Source organism: Tachypleus tridentatus, chromosome 13 (assembly GCF_004210375.1).
Source record: "Tachypleus tridentatus isolate NWPU-2018 chromosome 13, ASM421037v1, whole genome shotgun sequence".
Taxonomy (NCBI): Eukaryota; Metazoa; Arthropoda; class Merostomata; order Xiphosura; family Limulidae; genus Tachypleus; species Tachypleus tridentatus.
In genome coordinates this window covers 57266470-57289867 of record NC_134837.1, presented here as the reverse complement: position 1 = coordinate 57289867, position 23398 = coordinate 57266470, and the positions used below count along the sequence as shown (strand labels likewise).

Here is a 23398-nt window from a genome sequence, read left to right as displayed (position 1 = left end):
GTCTGCAAGTTGGGTTCATGGTGTTTAAAATGTATTTCACCCTTTACAGTGAACTCATACATATTCTTGTTTTGAATTTTTCTTGTACAGTGTTACTGATAAAAGGCAGAATTCTTCAAAACCTGACGACAAGCAATGCAATCAACCAACAGATTGAATGAACTCTTGCACTTCTTTTATGCTGAACTTCATACACTTTGGTGTTACAAAAAGAAATCTTACAGTTTTTTCCACTGAATAATCAATAAGAATAAATTAGAATAAAAAATGCTATGTATCTTTTAAGTATCTGTAGAAATATAGATTCATTGTGCTGAGTGAAAAACAATTGCATACACTGATACAAAACATGATAATAAGAGAACCAAAATGCCAAAGATATCACAGTGAAGAATACACAAATTACTTCTGTTACATCTCAGTTTTATTGTGAGAACTACAAATGAATATGTCAAAATGGCAATATGGACACTATTAGCAAGTGGTTAGCAATTTTGTTATCTTAAGAAAATGTTAAGAAAATTATGATAACTACTACTAAATTTAAAAAAAAAATTGAACATTCAAGTTTTCAGAATCCCTGCACTTTGGAACAATTTACTTTCCCTTTGTTGATGACAAACCAGCTCGCATTATTTCATCTACCAGGAGAAGGTTGCTAGCTATTACAGTACTGTAAAAAAAAAAAACAATAGTTTAATTCACAACTCGACTATAACTTAACCAGTGAAAAAATTCTACATCATTTATTTATCTTGAAAGTATTCTGCATTTTATATTTAACAATAAAATAATCTTTATCAAAAACACCTATTATCAGCTACACTATTATTCAAGTTCAACATTCAATAAATAATCCACCTATTTTATCATAAAGCTATTTATCAGATACATAATGCAACACTCTTTGTGCATGCTAAGAAAGAACCTACAGAAATCTATTAATGTGCTTTATTTCTAAATATTTTTAACAGTTTTTAGTTTTAAGTACTTTTCTGAAGCCAGTAATGTTAGTTAGATATTTTTTGTACAAATATCTAGTGCATTTTACAACTAGATTTCAAGTTTAATTCTTGCTATTTCTTAACAACAAAGAATTTATAGTATAAAAACACTGGAATATTATCTCTAAAATATCACTCAGATTTCTATCAAGCTTAATGGTTTAGAATCTTACTGACGAAATACATTCTGCAAAAGTTATGGCACAAAATCCAGGAGCTTATGTTTTCTTACTTGCATAGTTAAAATTTCTCAAATAAATTGGAAATTTATTATTATTATTATTATTATAAAAGAGTATACACCCCTCACAGAATGGCCTACATCTAAAACAAAGGTGTGTATTCGTTCATTTTCTGTTGTTAGTTAGTGCCAAAATATTCCATCAGCTTCATTTTAAGTTTTAAAAAAAGCAATACTCAAGACTTAAAATTAATAAAAAAAATATACCATAAAAATTAAATCTTACAAAATCATAATTTGTTAAAGCAGACATCTGTTTATTGGGGTTTCACTTAGCTGAGAAATTTAATATTTTATTTACTTTTGAGAATTCTGTTAACGAGTGCAAAAATGTGGATTACTAATTAAAAAAACCTCTGAAAGAATAGGATGAGTATGCACAGTATCAACACTGTAAGTGATGTTTTTTGGTTTTACAATAGCTTTTAGAAAGAGTATATTTCAATGGCAAAAAGACTTGATTCTGTGTAGTTAGAAAAAGATACAAACTCTGTAAAACGATTATATTTATTTTTTTGAAATATTTCAGTAACATGCACTAAAACCTAAACTTACCAGGAATTTATTAGTTGCCGTTTCACTCTATAATTGTCAAAGATTCCTGCATCAGCAGACACTAAAGCTTCTCCTAAAGAAAACAAAAACAGTTAAGTGAAACATGAGCCTGAAAATCACTTACTATATTAGGTCCAAAAATTTTTTTTTTCACAATAATATAAACTTCCCCAAACTTTAAAATTCTATGAAACAATTTCACTATTTAAAACAAAGAAATCAGAAAAAATTGGAAGTTCATACTTCAAATACATAAAAGGCTTCTTATTAAAGCTTCCTGAATCAGTTAAACACTACAGCCTCTTGGCAGTAATAAAAGCCAAACCTACTTTCATCTGACACGTGCAACAATAATAAAACAAGCCTCACAACATCACACATAATAGGCTTGTTTTCATTATGCCAGATATAAGAAAGAAAAGAACCATATCTATATTTTTATTTACAAGAAAAAATAAAAAAACTTTAATACCTGAGTTGATATCCAGGCCAACAAGTTGACCAACATTGTTGTGCTCTTGTATCAATTTCACCATAGTTTCTTGAGAATCATACCCAGCATTCGAGGCCAAAACTTTAGGTATTACAAGCAGAGCATCAGCATAAGCTTGGACACCTAGCTGAGCTCGTCCCTTTACTTCCATCTTGTACTTGGACAGTGCTGCATGTGCTGCAATTTCATATGCTCCTGCCCCAGGAACTATACAACCTAGTGAACATGTAATACTTTGTTTTAAATACTTTTAGTCATGTCACACACACACACTGAAATATAACATTCTGTATATTTCTACAAGTTGTTAAAACTTATTTTTCACTTTAAACTTTATTTAAAAACACAGCTTTACAAAGTTCCTTATATAAAAGAATGTTCAAAACTCACTCTACAACTTCTTAAAACACTCATATTACTATGATTAAATTAAAATACAGTAGGCTTATGTAGAATATTAAACAAGATTAATTACTATATATTCAATGCCTAGTCTTTTTGAATGACATCTATGAAATATTTCCAGAAATTTATAATGTATGTTAACAAAAGTAGACTTTTGCAATTTTTTATGTAGAATCAATAAATTTGTGGAAATTTTATGACATGTTGCTCCAAACTTTAGAATGTTTATTATTTAGTATTTTAAATTTAAGTTTAAACAGTAATTAAGTCTTATTTAATTCTCTGCATTGGGCTTGGTCAGGTTAAATGACCTTTAAAACATCTGTACCTGTGAAACCACACAAATTATAATTCTGAAGTCAAGGGCATCTCTGAAATTTGACAAGCTTTTATTTAGTACACGTTGCAAATTTATTACACACATTTTAATGAAGTATATTTTATAAAAATTCATCTGTGAATTCACAAATGTATCACTGAATCAGCCCAAATGGAAAGAAATGTGTTAAAAGGTAAAAATTTTCACGTTATAGCTTTTGTATTTCACACTTCCATCAACAACCAGGTTTTCTAAATTAGGATCACTTTTTCTTTTAGTACAATTTTGTTTTATTTTTTCTATCCTAACACCAACTGCAGTGATTCAATGTGCAATGAAAATTAAAACAAACAAACAAAATAAACATTATTATTAGAAAGCATTTATTACTAGATCTTAAATTGTCTTCATAATTTAAACTTTTCACATGCAATTTACTTTAATTTCTATTGCTTCACTGTTAGGCTTTGTTTTTGAGAAACCGTTTATTACCATGTGAACAGCAGTTGCTCACAGTGGAGGCGTGCATTATCTTTTACCTTACATGTGAGGTAAACCAGCTAATCAAGTTACATAGTTATGCAAGGAGCATCACTTCCATTTGAATTAATGTTTCAATAACCCTACTTTTTGTTTGCTGTTCTGAATATCAAAATAATTCTTGTAGTTTCCAAGTATCAACCAGTTGAACAGGATGTTCCAAGGCTACTCTAACAGGCTTTATAACTAAGTTATAATTAGGTTAAAAAATTCTATTAGCTGCTCGGAGCTGAACAATAAGAGTCACAAACACAGATATAAACAGGTCTTTCAACTACGTGTGCATAGTTCACACAAGTGTCTTGAAACCTGTAATAAGATGGGATAAGCCTCTTTGGTAGGCTTAACAAATGAAAAGGGTTGAAAATTAAATTTTCTGACCTGTCATCTATAGTTCATGTTTCTAATTGGTTAAAATCTACAAAATCCTTTCAAGCAAAGATATAACAGAATTTAGAACACAAAAATGTCATGTGATGCACAGAAGACTGGGAACTTACTTATGCATTTCCTTTTACAATTAAGAAATTCAAAGTTGGATATTACTAATATTTGAATTAAAAATTATTTCCTGTTAAAAAGATAACAGATTTATGTAAATAAAAAGTTAATTACTTTGTGAATATAACTATGTAAAAAGGATGTGAACACAAGTCCTTTGACCTATTAGTCACCAGTATGCATAGATATGAGAATTTATAAGGAAACACCTGTGCATATACTCCAGTATATTTTTATAATACACAACTTAAAAACTAGCAAACAAAGTTAATATTCATTACAATTATCATCATCCAATAAACAATTAATGAAGTGTAATGAGTATGTAATTTATAGTAATATCTCAGCTTAGTTCTCAATAGCACTATTGTATGGCCATACATGTTCTTATTTGTTGTAGCTTTAGAAGTATTTTTCACCTACATGTCTGATGTGAGTATCAGACCATAACAGTTAGAAAATACTTAGAGTAGGACATACATTTGACATATATCAGTAAGGTAGATAGGTGTGTGTGTGCGTGCGCGTGTGCATACGCACATAAAGGTGTATATCACTTATAGGCAATGAATTCAAAAATCAGCAAACAGTACTCACTCTCCTTGTTTGCAAAGCAATGGATATATTCACAACAAGTTAAATGTACACACAACTTTATGCTATGAGAGAGAGATCACAGGTATATCAAACACTATAGAGTTATTTTTTTCTTGTTAAAAGTCCACTTAGGCTTATTCATTTGCTTTAGAATTTCAGTTGACGAGCCAAACTATCTTTCTCTATTTTGTACTGAACTAGTATTGTGTGTATAATTCACTTACAATTGTGGCACGAGTTACCTAAGTTGTATACTACTTCTCCAGTAATTATCTGGTCCTCTTACTTTAGATATCATCTGTTCCTTTTGTCAAGTGCACTTTAGCTGGTTCAATTACTTTAGAACTTGCTTTGACAAAAACTGTACTTGTCTCTTTTAAAACTGTCAGTTTTCCTCTAACATATTAAGCTTAGGCAATTCTGTCGCAGTTAACTCCACACCAAACTTTATTCTCTTCTGCTATAGTCTTTGTCCTATCTTGCCAATCCCACACTATTTATGTTTATTATTTAACCACATTTACCATATTCTCTGGATCAATAAGTTACAAATGCAATTCCTATAATTACCTGCCTTTAACTTTATTTTTTGAGAATAAAATATTCATTTACAAAATAAACTTTTCAATAATATCTACACTATAGTGTTTTATACTATGTCACAGTGAATACTGATCACAACAAAAAGTTTATAACTATAAATTGACATCAAATCAAAATCTGAATAAAAAAAACCTCTTTATATGTTTTTAGTATTTTAATAACTGTGTGTAGAAAAGTTATATAAACCAATGAAGAATGAGTAAATAAAATAATATTTAAGTCATTCAATAACTTCCCAAAAATGTTCAAACAGAATGTAGGTCTTTCAGTTTAAAAATACACTGAAAATAAAACAAAGATATTTTAACATGTGAAACATAACCATATTTAAGATAAACCAACCATCTTCAATTGCATTCTTGACAGCCCGAAGTCCATCATGGACAGCATCCTTCATCTGAGTGAGGCTATGTTTATTTGGCCCTTTTAATAATATTGTCACAGAGTGTGGATTTTGCAATTCTTCTACAAATGTGTACTTGTCCTCACCCAAAACGTGTTCATATACTAACCCTGCTGTTCCCAAGCATTCATGGGTCAAATCATCAACAGAATTAACAGCTGTTCCACCACAAGCCAATGCCAGCCTGTAGAGATAATTACCAGATTTAACAAATGCCAAGAACAAGATAAAACAAATCTGTTCTTGTAAGTTTAATTTTCAATAATAGGTGACAGACTTGACAACAATAATTTAAATGTTTAACAAGTTTAAATACTACAAAAAATATCTATTTCAATAATATTATAGTTAACAACTCATATGATATGTCATTTTCAACACACAATTCTCTTATTTGTATTGAATAGTTTTTTAGCTTCAAATCTATAAAATTAAGTGAATGTTTTTCACATAACACTAATTTTTTTTAACTTTCATTTTAACTTTAAGACTCATATGCTCCAAAATAGAATTTTACAAGTTAGAGCAATATAAAAATACAGTCAAGAAAGAAAATCAATTATGAAGTTAATGTTTAATACAAAAACTGTTGGAGACACTTTTATAAATTATATACATCTTTTTCTTAAAATTAAATATTTTCAAAATTTTTAAACAAGTATAATAAAAAGTTGAGACTGACATATGTAGTCTACCTTTAGAAAGTTTTGATGCTGCAAAAAACTACTGACACAAGAAAGCCAAAAATACAAAAACAAGTTACTTAATACAATTTAAAAAGGTTATCCATACTTTGGAAAATCACTTAGTTTAAGTCAAAGAAAGAATAAACATAGATATAGATATACACATATGCACACACACTAGTATCCTTTTAGGTAAAAGAAATTAGTCTTTAGAACTCCAGACGGAAAAGCACTGCAAAAAAATTAGAGCAATAAGGTTTGTCTTTTTGTCTGTACACTTGTCTGGAAAAGCCCCTTATTTACTTTACTTAATCAAAATTTCACTATTTCAAAAGAATCTTCATCTCATTCCACAAAATATACATAGTGTCAGTCTGCTTTTCAAGTACAATAAGCTTTGGTTCAGCCATTCTTGTGAAGTAGCCATCATTCACACCTTTTAACGGTGGTTTTAAATAGGCAATTTTTATGGCCACCATTCTGTTTTATCACAATCCATACTATTAAGTTCTACTATATTTAATGATTGAAAAAAAACTATTCATAGCTACATCCATTTCTTACCGTTCCATATTCCTTCTCTTAGCACGACGAAGAGCAACAATTCCTTCTTTAGCAAACATATCTAAAGATAAGGGATCAACACCCTGAAATTCAAAAACAGAAATAAGATGCCTTTTTTTTTCTTTCTTAATTCATGATTTCTCACTCCTTTAATCTGGCCAAAACAGTTAATAATATCCACTGAACACTACTCATTCTGGAATCTTTAACTAACTATATCAAAACTATAGATATTAAAAATTTATATACACCACCTCATTAATGTGGTAAATTTCTGTTAAAAAGCACTTTTCTGTATATAGAAATGCTGCAATGATTATAGGCCCAAAATCTGGAGTTATATTATTATCTTTCAAACATATACAGTTTAAATTACACTGCTCAAACATTTAAAATTGATTAATATTTATACTACCTTTTGATTAATGACAACAAATCCTTTTTCTGTCCCTGCACAAATTTTTTTTTTGAAGTCAATAACTTTTTTCACCCGATTTTCTATGAACTGTCTTTCAGCTTGCACAAGTTTCTCCCTCTCTTCAGCAGACTTGTAGAAAAATCCAGCATTCACCTCACTATTTGAATTATTATTTACTATTAGTAAAGTTCTATCTCAACAAATCAAATGATTTAGCAGAAAATGAGAATGAAAAACAATTTTATAAAATACTTCCTTGCACTTTTCTAAAAGTACTGTTCTATTTTACACCCATGAAGAAAATATTGTGTATACTTTTCAATTCAGGTGTAACACTCAGTGATATATAATTGTGACCTCCTGAGAATTAAAATCTAGAACATATTTGCAATGAAACATTTCTTAAAAATACTAAATTTCATATATTTGATTAGCAAAACCAGATATTATTTTAAAATGAAAATAAATATTTCTTTAAGTTATTTTAACAGTTGATTAACAAGAAAAAAATATTTTTTACATGTTTTAATCAGTTTGTTTAATTTATTTGTTGCACTATTTGAGTTTATGACATATATAAAGAATACATTACACAAATGTTTGATGTCTATTTTGGTTATAGTTATATAGCTCTACAAACACAGATCTTCTGCAATGGTGGTCATCACATTAGGAGAGTTATTAACACTCCTACGAAAAGACGTTTCTAATCCTTATTTCTCCAAGCCTGTTCCCCTGGCTGTGGTTTCGCTAGATAGTAGATTGGGACAGTGGGAATCTCGTTAATCCATTCATTAATGGATTTAAATGGCAATTTCATTTAAATACAAAATTATTAGCCTAATATTAATAACCTTTAAAGTTGCTCTGGGGCCTATTAGGCCCCACTTTTCGTAGGAGTGTTAATTATTAGAAGACTACACACAAATAAGTAAATGTTGATTAACAGTACAGTTTAATGAAACAAAGCATATGTTAAGCTCAAATCATGCATATTTATTATTATATTGCAAATAAAAGATTAACAATCATGCTTTTAGTAAACAATGCATCGGGAGGGTTATTGGGTTATTAAGCTACTAGTCTCATAATGGACACACTGTACTGATTAAATATGTATTAGACCCTTACAACAGTGTTATCAACTATCTTATGTATACTATGATTCAATTTCGCGTTTGATCACATATGTCATTTTTTATGAGCAACAGTGCTCTCTGGCAGTACCTCAACATCTAACCAAGTGTTGACAGTGTTTTTACTAAAACAAGTTTCATTTGGCAGTGTGATGCTGTCAATGCAAACTTCAAAGTCTGTTAACACATTATTTGACTCAGTTACATTACATGCTATGTAACTGGGATAAACTTTTCTAATTCTGCACTGTTCATACAATTTGCCTTTCTTTGCAGTCTTCTCCTGAAAGCTGATCAAAGATGCTTGCCACTGCTTATGTTTAATAAAAAGATATGTCATACAGCTGTCTTAGTCTCAAAAATTGATGAAAGTTTCTATTAATGTGGATGAGTGCCTCTAATTATATGAGAATCTACTCAGCTGCAAGTCTGTAGGACTGACCAAAACCTCACCATAACCAAAGAATGTTTGAAATGTCAGTTATGCTAGCTAAATCAATATCCTTACTTGATGTGACATCTAAGAAGATGGGAGCATTCATCTATATGTTAATGGCCCTAGAATTTTACTGCTGCTTGTATTTGTTTATACCTTATTTTTATTTCCTTAAACTACCAATATAGTTTTTTGACCAAAATATGGATACAGAGACAAAAAAAGATCAATGACAAAATTTTGTGTTCTACTAGCAATGTTAACAGTGCATATCTTGACACAAAACACCTGATTTTCAACCTACAACTTGATTTACACTCATAGTGCATATAACATCTTAACTCTTGATTAGGAAAAAAAAAAAATCAAGTGCAACTGATCACATTTAAAGGTTGAACAACATGGGTACATTTCCTTGTGAACTGGCTGTTAATTATTAAAACAAAGTTCAACTGTATTATCCATACAGTTCCTATCAATACTTTGTATCAGAAGATTCTATTCTTATTGAAATGAGATTGTTTTATTGATATCTGGAATGAAATATGAGTAGATATTCAAAAACATTAAACAATTTTCTTTACTAGTTTGTCAAACTTACCTCTTTTCATATTCAAAAGACACATTACAAGTAAGAATGTAAGCATCTTTAACATATTTTTTCATGTCTGGGTGACGAGCGCCATGATCCAAAACTAGTCCTTTAATCAATGTACTATCATGTTCTGTCTTGTGCATCATTTCCATAATTTCAATCATGTGTAGATCTAAGGACAAGCCTTCCTGTTTAATGGACATCACAGCATCTACACACACCTAATGTTCATGAGTTAAATAAAACACAATAAATATGTCAACATTCAAGTGTTAATAACATTTCATACATAAACAAAACATTCAAAGATGCACATTTTTCACCATATATTTAGTTTAAAATACTAATGCTTTTGTAGAAATAAAACACTATTTTAAGTGAGTGAGGGAGTGTGTGTTATAGCCAAAACAAAAATAAAATAAATAAAAATGCTGCACTAATTCAAAGGATCCCAGGGTACAAGTTATAATGTTCAACATAAAATGTACCCTAGGTTTTGGAGATGACTGCAGAAATAGGACCCACATAGGGTGGGGATACACCATCTATCAGTCTTAAACCTCCATTTGCCAGTCTCACAAAGAAAAATGAAGTAAAACTAACAGCAATAAATATTGTAATATTTTACCAGTAATACTGAAATAATGAAACAAATATTAACAGTTAATGAATTTAATAAAGAAACTTTAAATAAAATTATTAAATAAAGAAATAAAAATTAATGAAGTTTTATTAAAAATTTCTAGTAAGTATTTTTAATTATGAGTAAGGACATTTAAGAACTTTATGTGGATATGCACCTTACTGCATATAAAAGCTTGTTTCGAGCATGGTAATCACAGTAAACTTAATACATGGGTGGTGGTTAGGAGTTATACTTGTTTATTTAGATAACTAGATGGGACCCTTCACACGAGTATAATTTGTTTACTGGACTACTAATTAGTGCCTTTCTACCATAATGAAAACTGGAATGCTAATTTCAGGAGAAGTTTTTTTAACAATTAATTTTTTCTTCTTTATTTTGAGAAGAGTCACCTTCCCACAACTGTCTGCAGGCAGTGAAGAGTGATAAATGTGGGACATTGTGGGCTTGAGCACCAACATCTCATTCTCTTAATTTCTATTTTTATATCTATTATTTCTATTGCTATTCCTTTAGTTCAATTTTCTTTATGTGGGACTCGTAAATGGAGGTTGAAACTGATAGACGATGTATTCCTGCTGCAACATGGGTCCTACTTCTTCAATCACCTCCCAAATTTAGGGTACATTTTATATCCCATATTAAAACTTTTACCCTGGGATCCTTTCAATTAGTGCAGTATTTCTTTTATTTTTATTTATTTTTGTTTTGGCTTGTTTTTGGTCATAAACTAATAAATAATCAGAGGTTTGGATTTGCTGTTTTTAATGCTGTTCTTCCTTTTGATTTTGTCTGTCTCTATTAGTATTTATTTTCTCTAAAACATATATAAATTTTTTAAACTTTGAGAAACAGACAAGAGTGAATCCACATTTGAAAGTAAACTAATCACAGAGTTAAAGCATCACAAATATAAACTGATAACTGAAATGAAAGTTTTAAAAATAATAGTTTATTAAGATAAAAAACTGTCATATTCTATGCTGAAAGCACAATGCATTTTAAGTTTTTACTATCTTCTTGAATTCCAAAGACTTACCTCAGTAAGACAATCAGCCAAATCATGATGAACTTTTGTTCTGAGAGAGGTTCGAGCAACATTAAGGAGTGTATCCCTGTCCATTTCCTTGGTCATTTTAATATTTTCCAACACCTCAAGAGCTTTATTTTTAGCCAATTCAAACCCCTCAGTTACAAGTCTTGGATGTAAGCCCTAAAAATGAAAAAGTTAAAAAAAAGTTTAAATATGTCACAACTGTAGGTAACTTTGTGAAATCTTACAAAGTTGAAGTGTTGACAAATATGTCATACTTTTCAGAAATTTCACACACACGCATTTTTTTTTTTAAGTGCTATCAATGACTAAAACTGAATGCTAAGTGTTCTTTTTGCACAATATGATATGAAAAACTTAATATTGAACACAAAATGCAAGTTAAAGTCTTTTTACTTTACTTAAATATCAATATTCAAGTAAACTGTCTTAATTTACAATGCAAAACATAGAAGATTTTAAACATAGGTAAAAAAGAGACATGTACATGATTATTTCCTTAACAAAGTATGCATATTTTGTATTAGAACATGTAAAATGTCAAAAGCACTTAATATTTTATATATAAACTTCTAAAATATAAAACAAAAAACTATAAGAACAAAAATTAAGGATTGTTTGGTGAATTAAAAATTATCTTTACTTACAAATGGTTCCAACAAAGATTTAACTGGATTGTTCTCTCATTAGCAGTCATTTTTCTATCCTGTGTAAATGTCATTTACTCAGAATTTTGCAAGGCTAGATTGATCTACAATATTAATTTGACTGCAACTTGGTTTTAGTTAAACAAGGTACTATGTGCTGATTTTGACTGTACAAACATTTTACACAGTGTACAAGTTTTCTTGTTACCCTTATGTGCACAGGAGTGGGTCAAAGTATGCATATTATGATCTTTTGCAGTTACATGAAAAATTTAATTGAAAATAATTAGCAATGTATATAAATAACCCTGGCATCAGAAAGTAGTTGGTAATTTGATTGCTAATATTAAACAAATTTAACTTCTTAATTTCAAGAGGAAATATTTAAACAAATTCCTAATCTTTACTTCTCTATAAATTGCAACACCTCACTTCAAATTACCTATTTTAGTTTTTCTTTTCATTCTTGACAAATACAAGTGAAATGGCCATGCCAAGTCCTTTCAGTCACATTCTGTCTTTCAAAATTGTCACTAATTCTGGCATTTGCTACTGAATTATTTATAACCAATAGAAATATAATTTTTTTAAAATTTTTTCTACGAGTCTAAGTTACTCACCCAATAAAATTTAGCATCAGTTTGTTTGCTATTGTCCAAATTTATTTCAACCAATTAGTAGAATTTAATCCATGTGTAGCTGAGTTTTTAGGACATACTTTTTGTGCTTGACAATACTTTGCATTCTTAATGCACATTTGATTTTTTTTTTTAATTATTTGCAAAATAACACCAGCATCTCAAAAAAGAAGGTTTAGCAGGTCTCAGGAACTTCACTGTTATGAACAGAAAACTTGAAGACTAAATTTCCAGATCTAAGTATCAAACCTTGTTGTTAATTTTTTTTTATGAATCCTTTACTGCACCATATACATCTTTCTTAACCTATATGTACTTGCTTAACCCTTAAACAGCAGACATGTTGTAGGTAGCATCATCACTTTAGGTGACTAAAGTGTAAATATTACACTTACTGTTAGGTAGGAAAAGCAATTTTCACAAAGAATGCACACAAACTGCTCATCCGTGATGTAATTCAATACTTTATTTACTGTTGCTTACATTAAAGCTCTGGCAAGGTTATTTATTGCTTTGTTGCTCTAGTTTAGTTACATGTTTTTAAGACCTGTCAAACAAAATTAAATAATAGTAATTTTGAAAAGGTTAGGCATGTGGAATTATTAGGATAAATAATTGTCATAATTTGCTGTTATTCTAGAATAAAAATTGAGTTTCTGATTTTCTCATTTTCAACTTTTGCACAGATCATTTCATTACAGTTAGTGTTAGGGTTGAGAAAGTGATAAATAATGTAAAGTTCCACTAAAAATTTCATATTTAATGTGGAGATTCTACAAGTTATGAAAATAAAATATAAAAACTGTAAAATGAAGAAGTATACTTTTAACTAAGACTAATAAAGTAAGTCAGTGATAACCTGGAAAATTCAGAAAAACTGTTAGTAAAAATACTTTATTAAAAATCATACTTTTGTGAATAACATACTTGTATTGCTTACCAAATTTTATATACATACATTCAGTAAATTTGGAATTATAGTAAACATTAAATCTCTAGTGCAAGTCAAACTAAATGTAATAACTCCATTTACATGTAGTTAATCTTTTTACAGTAACGTACAATACAGATTTTCAATCACAATAACAACTCAAGGCCAATAATTAGTTGAGTAACAATTCACAAGGTTAGTGTTAAATTTTGTAATATGCATTATACAACAGGGAAATGTTTTATTTTTATAATTTATGTGAATAGTTTGTACTCTTGTTTTTATTAACTATTCCATATGGCATTGTTGGATTGGACCAACAGCAACTTCATAAAGCCAAAGCAGTTTCTATAACTTTTAATATGGAATATGAATATTCACAAATTTTGTAAGCTATTATTAAACATTACAAGTGTCTTACTTGTACACATGCAAAAAAAAATTTTAACAAAGCATTTTTTACTTCAGATTTGTCTGAAATATATGAAATCAATGTTAACTGTTGATGAATGTAAAATGACTTTCATGTTAAGACAGAAAACATTTTCTTCATCTAAACATTTTTAAATTTCATTTAATCTCTAAAACCTCCTAAAGTTTTTTTCCATAAAACCTTATATTTTACCCATTATTTTTTACTACCTCAACAATATGTACTTGCTTAACCCTTAAAAAGCAGAAATATTGTAGGTAGCACATCACTTGATGATGGTTCGCATTTAAGGGTTAATTTGACCTTCCTTCTAACCATTATGAAAAAAATACAAAATCTAAACTGCTCATTTATCTTTCTTCAAATTGTAATATGAAGCCATATTCGTTTACATTTAATTTTATTAACCTTTGCACCACATCTAACTAACATCCCTGTCATACAAGTTGTAAATCACTTGGTCAATGAGTTGCTCAACTTACATTAACATCAGTTACTCACAAGCATATTTAATGGAATATCCCCCCCACCATTACTTTATATAATAAAACAAATTTCTAATTTTTTATGTTTTAGTTGCTTTTATTACAATAAATAAAAACATACTACAGTACTTACCCATAACCTTGTTTTTTGCTGTCAGTTTTCAGTGATTTTTTTTTAAATATCAACTGTACTAGTACACTAAATAATTTCTATTTACTGAAGTAATACACCTAAGAACAGAGAATAACAATATGCAAAAAGCAAATAATGTCCTATAATTATAACTTAAATGGTTTTCTCATAATGGATTAAGATTTGCCAATCTGAATACCATGAGAAATTTTCAAACTAAAGACAAAATACAATACTATATACTAAAAACAACATAGTAAAATACAATACTATATACTAAAAACAACATAGTATTTATTAGATTAAAACTGTTCTTCTACTGGGTATTAATGTTTTGAAATTTCAGAGAGAATAATTGGCAGTTTATAAAAGAAAGGATGTAACAAATGGACATGGCAAGTAGTTGGTCTTTTTCTAGCTTACATCTCTGAAACAAAATAAGATTGAAGGTTATAAAAATGTGCCTTTGTCTTAGAATATCTATAAAAAGTAACTTACATTAAATTCCATACTTCAGAGAGAGGTGTAGTGAATAAATTAGATAAAGGGAAGGCCCAAAAAAAACAAATGTAAATTATAACAACTAGAGGAAATTGAAAATTTTTTAAAATATATAATTATAAAATTAAAAACTTTATTTATATATAGTGAAATTAAATAATTACATTTAAATGAAGTAGGTAAACAAAATCAAGAGGAAGGACTGTTAAGAACAACAAATCCCAACCTCTGATTAATTAAATTATAACCATAAATTTTTTAAGCCAAAACAAAACACTTTAAACAAAACTTGCTGCATTTTTAAGAAAAACATTCTAGGGTACAAGCTACAGCGTGGGATTATAAAATGTATCCTACATTTTGGAGGCGACTGCAGAAGTTGGATCCACACTACAGTGGGAATACACTATATATCAGTCCTAACCTCCAATTTGCTAGTCTCGCATAACAAGATTAGAAATTAGGAGAGCAAGATGTGAGTATTATACCATCTGTTATAAGCATTATAACTTTGCAGTTAATCAGATATTGTAAAATTTGTAATAAATTACAATATTTTATTAATAATGTTAAAATACTGATAAAATCAATTGTTAATGGATTTAACAAAAGAAATTTAGATAAAATTTAAATTATTCTGTAATAAATACAAAAATGTATTAAATAAATAGAAAGAAAGTAAAAACAGTGAAATTTTATTAAAAATTACTGAATTATTTTTAGTTAAAAATCAGGTAACTTAAGAACTTGACACTACTTTATGAGGATGTACACCTTGAGCCATATATAAAAGCACAACAATCATAGTAAACTTAGTATACTGATATGGTTCAAATGTTGTGTTAATTAGTGCCTCTACCATACTGGAGCAGGAATGCTAACTTAAAGAGAAAAGTTTTATCTTACTTACCCCCAAATGGTAGTACCTTGTTTTCCTTATTTTTTTTTTTTATCTTTATGTTTATATTTTTCTTATTCTTATTTTAACTTGGGAAAGCAGTCACCTTCCAACAACTATCTGCAGGAAGTGAAGGGTGACACAGATGTGGAACATTGTGAGCTTAAGAACCCACATCTTGCTCTCCTAATTTCTAATCTTATGTGAGACTACCAAATTGGAGGTTAAGACTGATAGATGGTGTATCCCCACCATAATGTGGAGCCTACTTTTTCAGTTGCCTCCAAAATTTAGAATGCATTTATTATTCTTTGCTGTTGAGCTTGTACCCTAGAAATTTAAAACAAATTGCAGCATATTTTGTCTAATTTTAATGTGTTTTGGCTTAAAACATTTATGGTTATATATTACACACACAAACACATGTGCACGTGTGTGTGCGTGCATGTGCATTTATGTATTAAGTATGCTTTGATGAAAGATACATTTATAATTAAGTAATTTCATTAAAGTGTAACTAAAAAATACCTTGAGATTCATACTTTAAGCTACACATAACAAATGGATTAAATGTTTTCAGAAAAAAAAAATTCTTTTATGCCAGCTTGAAATAACTTCTTACCTCGGATACATAAAGATCTGCTTGTTTTAGAAGTTCTCCAATAACCAATACAGTGGAAGTTGTACCATCACCAGAAATATCATTCTGTGCAGTAGAAGCCCGAGCAATGAGAGAAGCAGTGGGGTGTTGAATTTGCTAAAAGATTACACAATGCTATGAGGAATTAGTTATAATAATTATTCACAAAATTAAAAATGAAAACCAAATTAAAATACATAACCTAAACTTTTAATGCAATGCAACAATAAATATTTATCCTTTGAATGAGTGAAAACATCTGGAAATCAACTTAGTGTTGAAAAGATTAAATATTCTCTAACTGCTGAATAATTATTTTTCTTACACATTACATGCTAAATATATGGAACCATTTTGTTTTATGGTCCAGAAATACAAACATTTGAGAACTAAACAACTATTCAGATAATGTAGTGCTCCAAATAAAATACATAAATACAAATTTTCTATATATGAAATGCAAACTATTTGTCAGAATGAGTGTGCGTGCGCGTGTGTATGTGTCTGTACACGTGCAGATCATTCCCACTGTAAACTGATGGATAAGTAAATAGCAATTTGTAGGATTTGGAGGTTTACTGTATCTCTGGTTTGATCTTCCAAGCCATATTTAACAGCTACAATTCTAAGAAATTACAAGCTCATGCATATTAAGTAGAAAATTTAATAATATACTAGGCCTCTATTAATAACCAATTTCTTTTTCATCACTGAAATTATTTCTTCAATTTTGTGGTTTGGTACACCTTCCATAGTACTTAAGCCTTGATACTTTTTTACACTGACAAAATTAAAGTAAATATCAGCTTTTACTGAAAACTGGGTTAAAGATGATTAATAATTCCTTCAAAAGGAACCAATATCACAGGCCTATGGAAAAAATGCCCCAAAATTTTATTCGATTAATTGAAAAAATTAAAGTAATATCAGAAAATATAATTATAGCAAAAGCTCTAATTTAAATAAATTTAAAAACTGTATATTCCTCAAAATCAAAAAGATGGAAGTAAGAGAGAATACTTTAAATGTAAAGTTCAAAAACTGCATAACTCTTAATAGGAGAAAAGCACACACACCCAGCTTAACACTGCAATGCTGAGCCAAATAATGAGTTTTGGTATACAAGAAGGTCAAGGGGAGTACTATGCAAGGAAATTGTTTTACCTTCCCACATATGAGAGGTAAAGTCTATGCAGTTATACAGTGATTATCAGCTGGCATTACCTGTTCTTCAGGGTTACTGTTGAACTGAAAATATGCTTGTCTAATTCTATCAACTGACATCAATGAAATGCTTAACAATATTGAACTTTAATTGTCTCAGGTGGTCCTTAATAAAACAATAATACAAAAATAAGAAAAGCACTCACATACTAAAGTCAGAAAACAATAACAAAATGACAATGAAAACTGAAAAAGATAAAAGTTTTCAGCACACAACTTATTTCAAAAAATAAAATACTAATTATGTCAAAAGCTTCCCTACATCACTGGATAATGCATTACTTACATATTTTACAAACAGTTTAAGAAAAAAAAAAAACTTGTATGATTAACCAACCATTTCATGCAGAAGGACATTCCCATCTTTGGTTATTTTTATATCTCCTGCTCCAGAAACCAACCTGCAAACATAGACACACAAAAATACATATTAAAATAAACTTCATAAAATACATTTACACTAGCATTATTATAAAAGGACTTTGAAGGATGGTAAACTTGAAAACTGAAAAATTACAAGATTTAAACACTACACTATTTTTAAAATAGTGCATTTACAACTGACAATTGTATCAATTACTATAAATATAGAAGGGGAATTAGAGGTATTTTATGATTTTATATTTTAAAAAAGTGCAGGCAATCCTGATAGCACCTACACTGTTCAACACAAAGAAGCAGAGTTATTTTAAGCAAGAACTTTAATGGCAGAATCGTGGTTTTATTAAAAAATTGGGTACCAAAAGTATGTCATCAAGAAGCCACTCAGAAGAATTAAAATGGTCAATGCATTTAAAGGACACTTAAAGAAATCTATGAAACAGTGAACTGCTCTACTACAATATATAAAAACAATTTACACACTTATTCCAATGTAATTCATTTTAAAAAACAAAGTGTAGAGTTGTTTCACAAATACAAAAATCAAATACTGACATCATGCACAATCAATATAACAGCCAAATAGATATGAGGAGTTGCATTTAACTTGATTTTGGTTATTCTGATGGGTAATAGGCACCCATGATTGGTCAACAATTGAAAATTAAAATTTTCCTCAGCTAAGAATGCATTCTCATTAGATACTTACCTCTTCACACAGTTTAGGCATCTTTCTCAACCCTTCCACATGTTTTACTAAACAGTTCCAATGCCACTAGCATTGTGAAAACTCACACCTAACTTCACGTGTTTGTACCACCGCATGATAATGTCATGCAACAAAGGCCTTCCACAGATAGAAAGGTGGCATCTCCATGCATGCTACCTCTCCCCTATGCATTTGCATTCAAGAATCTTCATTATTCAACTAGGTAAATTACAGATGTGCACTACGAAAGACAAGTATTTTTCAAAACTACATTTCCAGGTAAGGAAAATGTTAACTTTTAAAACATACCCATTTCTCCACATAGTTTAGCTGCAATACTACTTTCAGATGGTAAAGGGACCAAGGCAGAGATCATCTAGATCAGGGGTGTGCAACAGGCGGCCCGCGGGCCACAACCCGGCCCGCCAAGCCATTTAGTGTGGCCCTAGTTGTTGTAATCTAACCATGTGGCCTGATCTGTAATCCAACGCAAATGGAATATTTTTAAAAGCATCGATCCTACGGGATTCCCAGGCTTCGACTCGACAAACTTCTAAAATTATCTTTGCTAGAGAGGAGCAGGCCGAATTCGATTGGTCGGCCTCCTTAGGGCATGAATAGGTGACGTGCACTAGCACTATTGTCTACGACTCAACGTCATGTCCTGAACCTCGCCTTCGCCCGCTGGCGACAATTTTCCCTAACCTCTGCTGTCCGTCATTCATTATTGGTGAAAATTTTATTACCTTTTACAGTTACTACAAGAGATTGAAGGTAAATTGATTATTATTTAGCATATTGTTGTGACTTTACTGAATTTATTAAAATTTTTGCTTTCAGATGCATCTGATTCTATGTACAGTGTGACCTCGTTATTCGCGGGGGTTACGTTCTTTACCCTCCCGCGAATAGCGAAAAACCGCGAATATTGGACGCAGTTTTAAAACGTATATGTATGCGATTATATACTATATGAAATGCTTCCCAAACACTAATGATACTTATACTCATTGATGCAGTAATAATGTAGCAATATTGCATACTGTTATGTATTTCACTAAATTGTACCCGCGTTACGGGCTGTGCTTTGCCGTTTGCGTTGTTGGGGAAGCTGAGGCAGTCAGCCAATAGCAGTCCAATCTTGTTTGGTGAAGACGACAATTGATAAAAACGGCTTGATTGAGTAAATACAACAGAAATCTCCTCGAAAAGCCCTTTCAGTCTCTGTGACCTACAAAAGCGCAGTTCAAGCATAACCAGCGAATGGCGAACCGCTGAATAGGCGAGGTCACACTGTATTTTGCTATTCTTAATTTAAGTACCGGAAGGCTATGATCGGGATGCCAATTTAGAAACATGTGTTTCTGTCCATAAGAGGTTCCATGTGTAAATAAATTCTATGTTTTTTTCTACTTTGCTATTTTCGTGAGAATAATTTTTGTTTTGATTTCAGGGCTAGTAAAATGTCAGCAGTTAAGAAACGAAAAATTGATGATGAGGGAAGGTTATTCAACAGTGAATGATGCACAAAATATCTTGTTGTCCCACATAATCAAGGTGTTGTCTGCCTCGTCTGTCAAACTACAATTGCAGTCATGAAAGAGTACAATATTAAGCGACATTACGCAACTAAGCACTCTTCCCAGTTTGATGAAATTGTTGGTCAGGCACGAAAGGACAAAACTGAACATTTAAAACATCCATTGAAAAGCAACAAGGTGTTTTACCACTTTCAAGAAAAATTCAGAACTGGTGACAAAACTGAGTTTTAAGCTTTGTGAATGTATGGCAGAAAAGGGAAAGCCTTTCAGTGATGGAGAATTTATTAAAATTGTTTAACAATATTCACAGAATATGCATGTCCAGAGAAAAAATATTTGGTGGAGCAAACTAGCCTTTCCCGCTTTACTGTCTCATGAGAACAAAAGATCTTTCAGAGGACATCAAAGAAACTTTGAAAGAGAGATTGAATTCGTGTGAAGCTTTCAGTCTGGCTTTGGATGAAAGCACTGATATCAATGACACATCCCAACTTGTCATTTTCATCAGAGCTGTTACTGCAGGCTTTGATGTTTTCAAAGAGTTTTTAGATATGGCAAGCCTTTCCTCCACAACCACAGGACAAGATATTTGTGAACAAGTCCTTAAGGTTGTAGAAAAGTTTGAACTGAATCCTTATAAATTATGTGGTGTTACAACAGATGGTGCTCCTTCCATGACAGGTAGGACAAATGGATTCACCAAGAAATTTCTAACTGCAATTGGAGCACAAGACGAAGTTGTAAGCCATTGCATTATTCACCAAGAGAGCTTGTGCACCAAAGTTCTGGATTTTGCAGAAGTCATGAAAATGTCGTCCAATGCGTAAATTATATTCAACACGAGGATTAAATCATCGACAATTTAAAACTTTTTAGATGAGCTGGACAGTGAGTATTCAGATGTTTTGTACTTCTCTGCTGTACGTTGGCTTAGTAGAGCTGCTTCTTTGAAGAGATTCTGGAATCTGCGAGAGGAGATTAAGTTCTTCATGGAGAGCAAATGTCAGAATGTGGACTTCTTGAGCAATGAGAACTGGCTGAATGACTTAGCATTCCTCACAGACATTACACAGCATCTGTCTGATTTAAACTTAAAACTACAAGGGAAAAGTCAACTTGTGAATAAGTTGTTTGAGCATATTTGTGCTTTTGAGAAGAAATTGGAACTTTTCCAGGTTCAGTTGAGAAGAGCCATATTGACCCATTTTACATGTCTTGCAACCAGGAAACTGGAATTTCCTAATCTGGATTGCACCAAATATGGAACCAGTGTACAAAAGCTGCGTGATGAGTTTGCAAACAGATTTCCAGATTTCAGACAAACTGAAATTAGATTTAAATTGTTCGCTCAACCTTTTGATTTGGCAGTGGAAGACAGTCCTGATGATTGCCAAATGGAACTCATTGAACTGCAGGCTGACATGGACACTAAAAGGAAATTCTCTGAAAACAGTTTGCTAGACTTTTACAAACTCTGTGTATGTGAAAAGTTTCCCAATTTGTCCCGTCATGCACAAAGAATTGCCTCCCTTTTTGGTAGCACCTACTGCTGTGAGCAATTTTTCTCCAAAATGAAGCTCATCAAAACCAAATGTAGAAGTCAGCTGACTGATGAACATTTGACCAGTCAGTTAAGAGTGGCAACCACTTCTGTCAAAGTTGATATTGACAAGCTCTGCAAGGACTCTAAATTTCAAGTGTCGCACTAAAATGATCACTCATGCAAAAATATAAAATATTATTGCTTGCATTTTGATAATTTTTTTAAATTTATTGTGCATGTACACGAATAAGCTTGTTTTTTAAGTGGCCCCGCTTGATTGATGAAGTTGGTTATATGGCCCACCGACGAAAAATGTTGCACACCCTGATCTAGATGAATCCCCTTATAACTGCATGGGCGTGATATAAAACGGCAGTAACTCTCTAACGGCACACCCATGGGAGTCTGCATCTCAACTTATGCAGGATAAACTCTTCACCTGTATAGGTTGGTTGGTTGATTTGGTGTTTTATTGTTTTATGGCACAAAGGAGCTAAGCTAACTGCACCAAATGCCCAATAAAAAGTTAAAATTAAATTCAGTAAAATTCATAAAAGGAAATTAAGGTAAAACCAAACAGTTAAAAAAACAAACAAATAGAATAAAACCAATGTTTACATCTAGTTTACAATATCAAGAGAAAAACTACAGTAATACAAGTTATAAAGACCTTTCTGTAGCATAATTGTAATTATCATAACCTGCCAGGAAGACTAACAGGCAAGTACAAAAACCACTAACCTGAGGTTAGCCTTACCAGTCCTGGTTCCGAGTTATTTGACATCATGGCCATTCTCTCACAGTAAAGTAATAAAAGTTTTAAAAGACTTGTAGCAAAATTTTAATAACTTATCAGAATGACTTGATGGGTAATTCAAACAGCAGCATTAGTCACCTGAAGTTAGCCTTTCCAGTCCTAGTTGAGTTATTTAACGTTACAGTCATTTTCTAATTTCAAATCTAACTAGATGGACTTTGATTCTTAAAGGGGAATCACATTTAAAAAGGTCTAATATATAAATTAAAAAATTAAATAGCATTAAAAGATTAATGGTCTTTAGAAAAACTAAAAACATTACTAAGGTGGACAGTATCACCATTAACACTGTCTAACGTTATGGACATACCTTGGTACAGAATATGTTTAAAATGGTGCCATTGTTGAGAGTTGTAACGACGGCAAGAGAGTACAAATGTGGGTTATTGTGACCTGAATGTTACAGACAACACATTGGTGCATCAGTTCCAAATAAAAGAAAACTATGAGTTAATAAACTGATCAATGTGTAGTCTAGTTAGAACTACTTCCTCTTTCTGATCCTTAGGGAAGCAATATGGCCAAAGTCCAATTTAGGGTTTTATTTGGAAAAGCTTGTCTTCACATTGCTCACTCCAAGTTGACTGTCAGTTGGCATGGAGCCGAACCTTGAATACAGGACCATAATCCACGTACAAAACAGGCATAGCAGAGATAGTGCCAGAGCAGATAGATTTAGCT

The 23398-nt window shown here is 30.9% G+C and overlaps 1 protein-coding gene across 1 annotated transcript in view; it reads right to left on the bottom strand.

The window, feature by feature from the left end:
• Positions 1 to 406: 406 nt before the first annotated feature.
• CCT6 (chaperonin containing TCP1 subunit 6) overlaps positions 407 to 23398 on the bottom strand; it is a 36780-nt gene continuing 13788 nt past the window's right edge. The window contains exons 2-11 of the mRNA XM_076484120.1: positions 18064 to 18127; positions 16485 to 16619; positions 11182 to 11355; positions 9503 to 9717; positions 7327 to 7486; positions 6912 to 6994; positions 5601 to 5845; positions 2273 to 2509; positions 1801 to 1873; positions 407 to 673 (exon numbers count right to left, since the gene is read on the bottom strand). Of these exons, the coding sequence (XP_076340235.1) occupies positions 598 to 673; positions 1801 to 1873; positions 2273 to 2509; positions 5601 to 5845; positions 6912 to 6994; positions 7327 to 7486; positions 9503 to 9717; positions 11182 to 11355; positions 16485 to 16619; positions 18064 to 18127 (1462 nt within the window). The 3' untranslated portion in view covers positions 407 to 597. The remainder of the gene's footprint in view (positions 674 to 1800; positions 1874 to 2272; positions 2510 to 5600; positions 5846 to 6911; positions 6995 to 7326; positions 7487 to 9502; positions 9718 to 11181; positions 11356 to 16484; positions 16620 to 18063; positions 18128 to 23398) is intronic.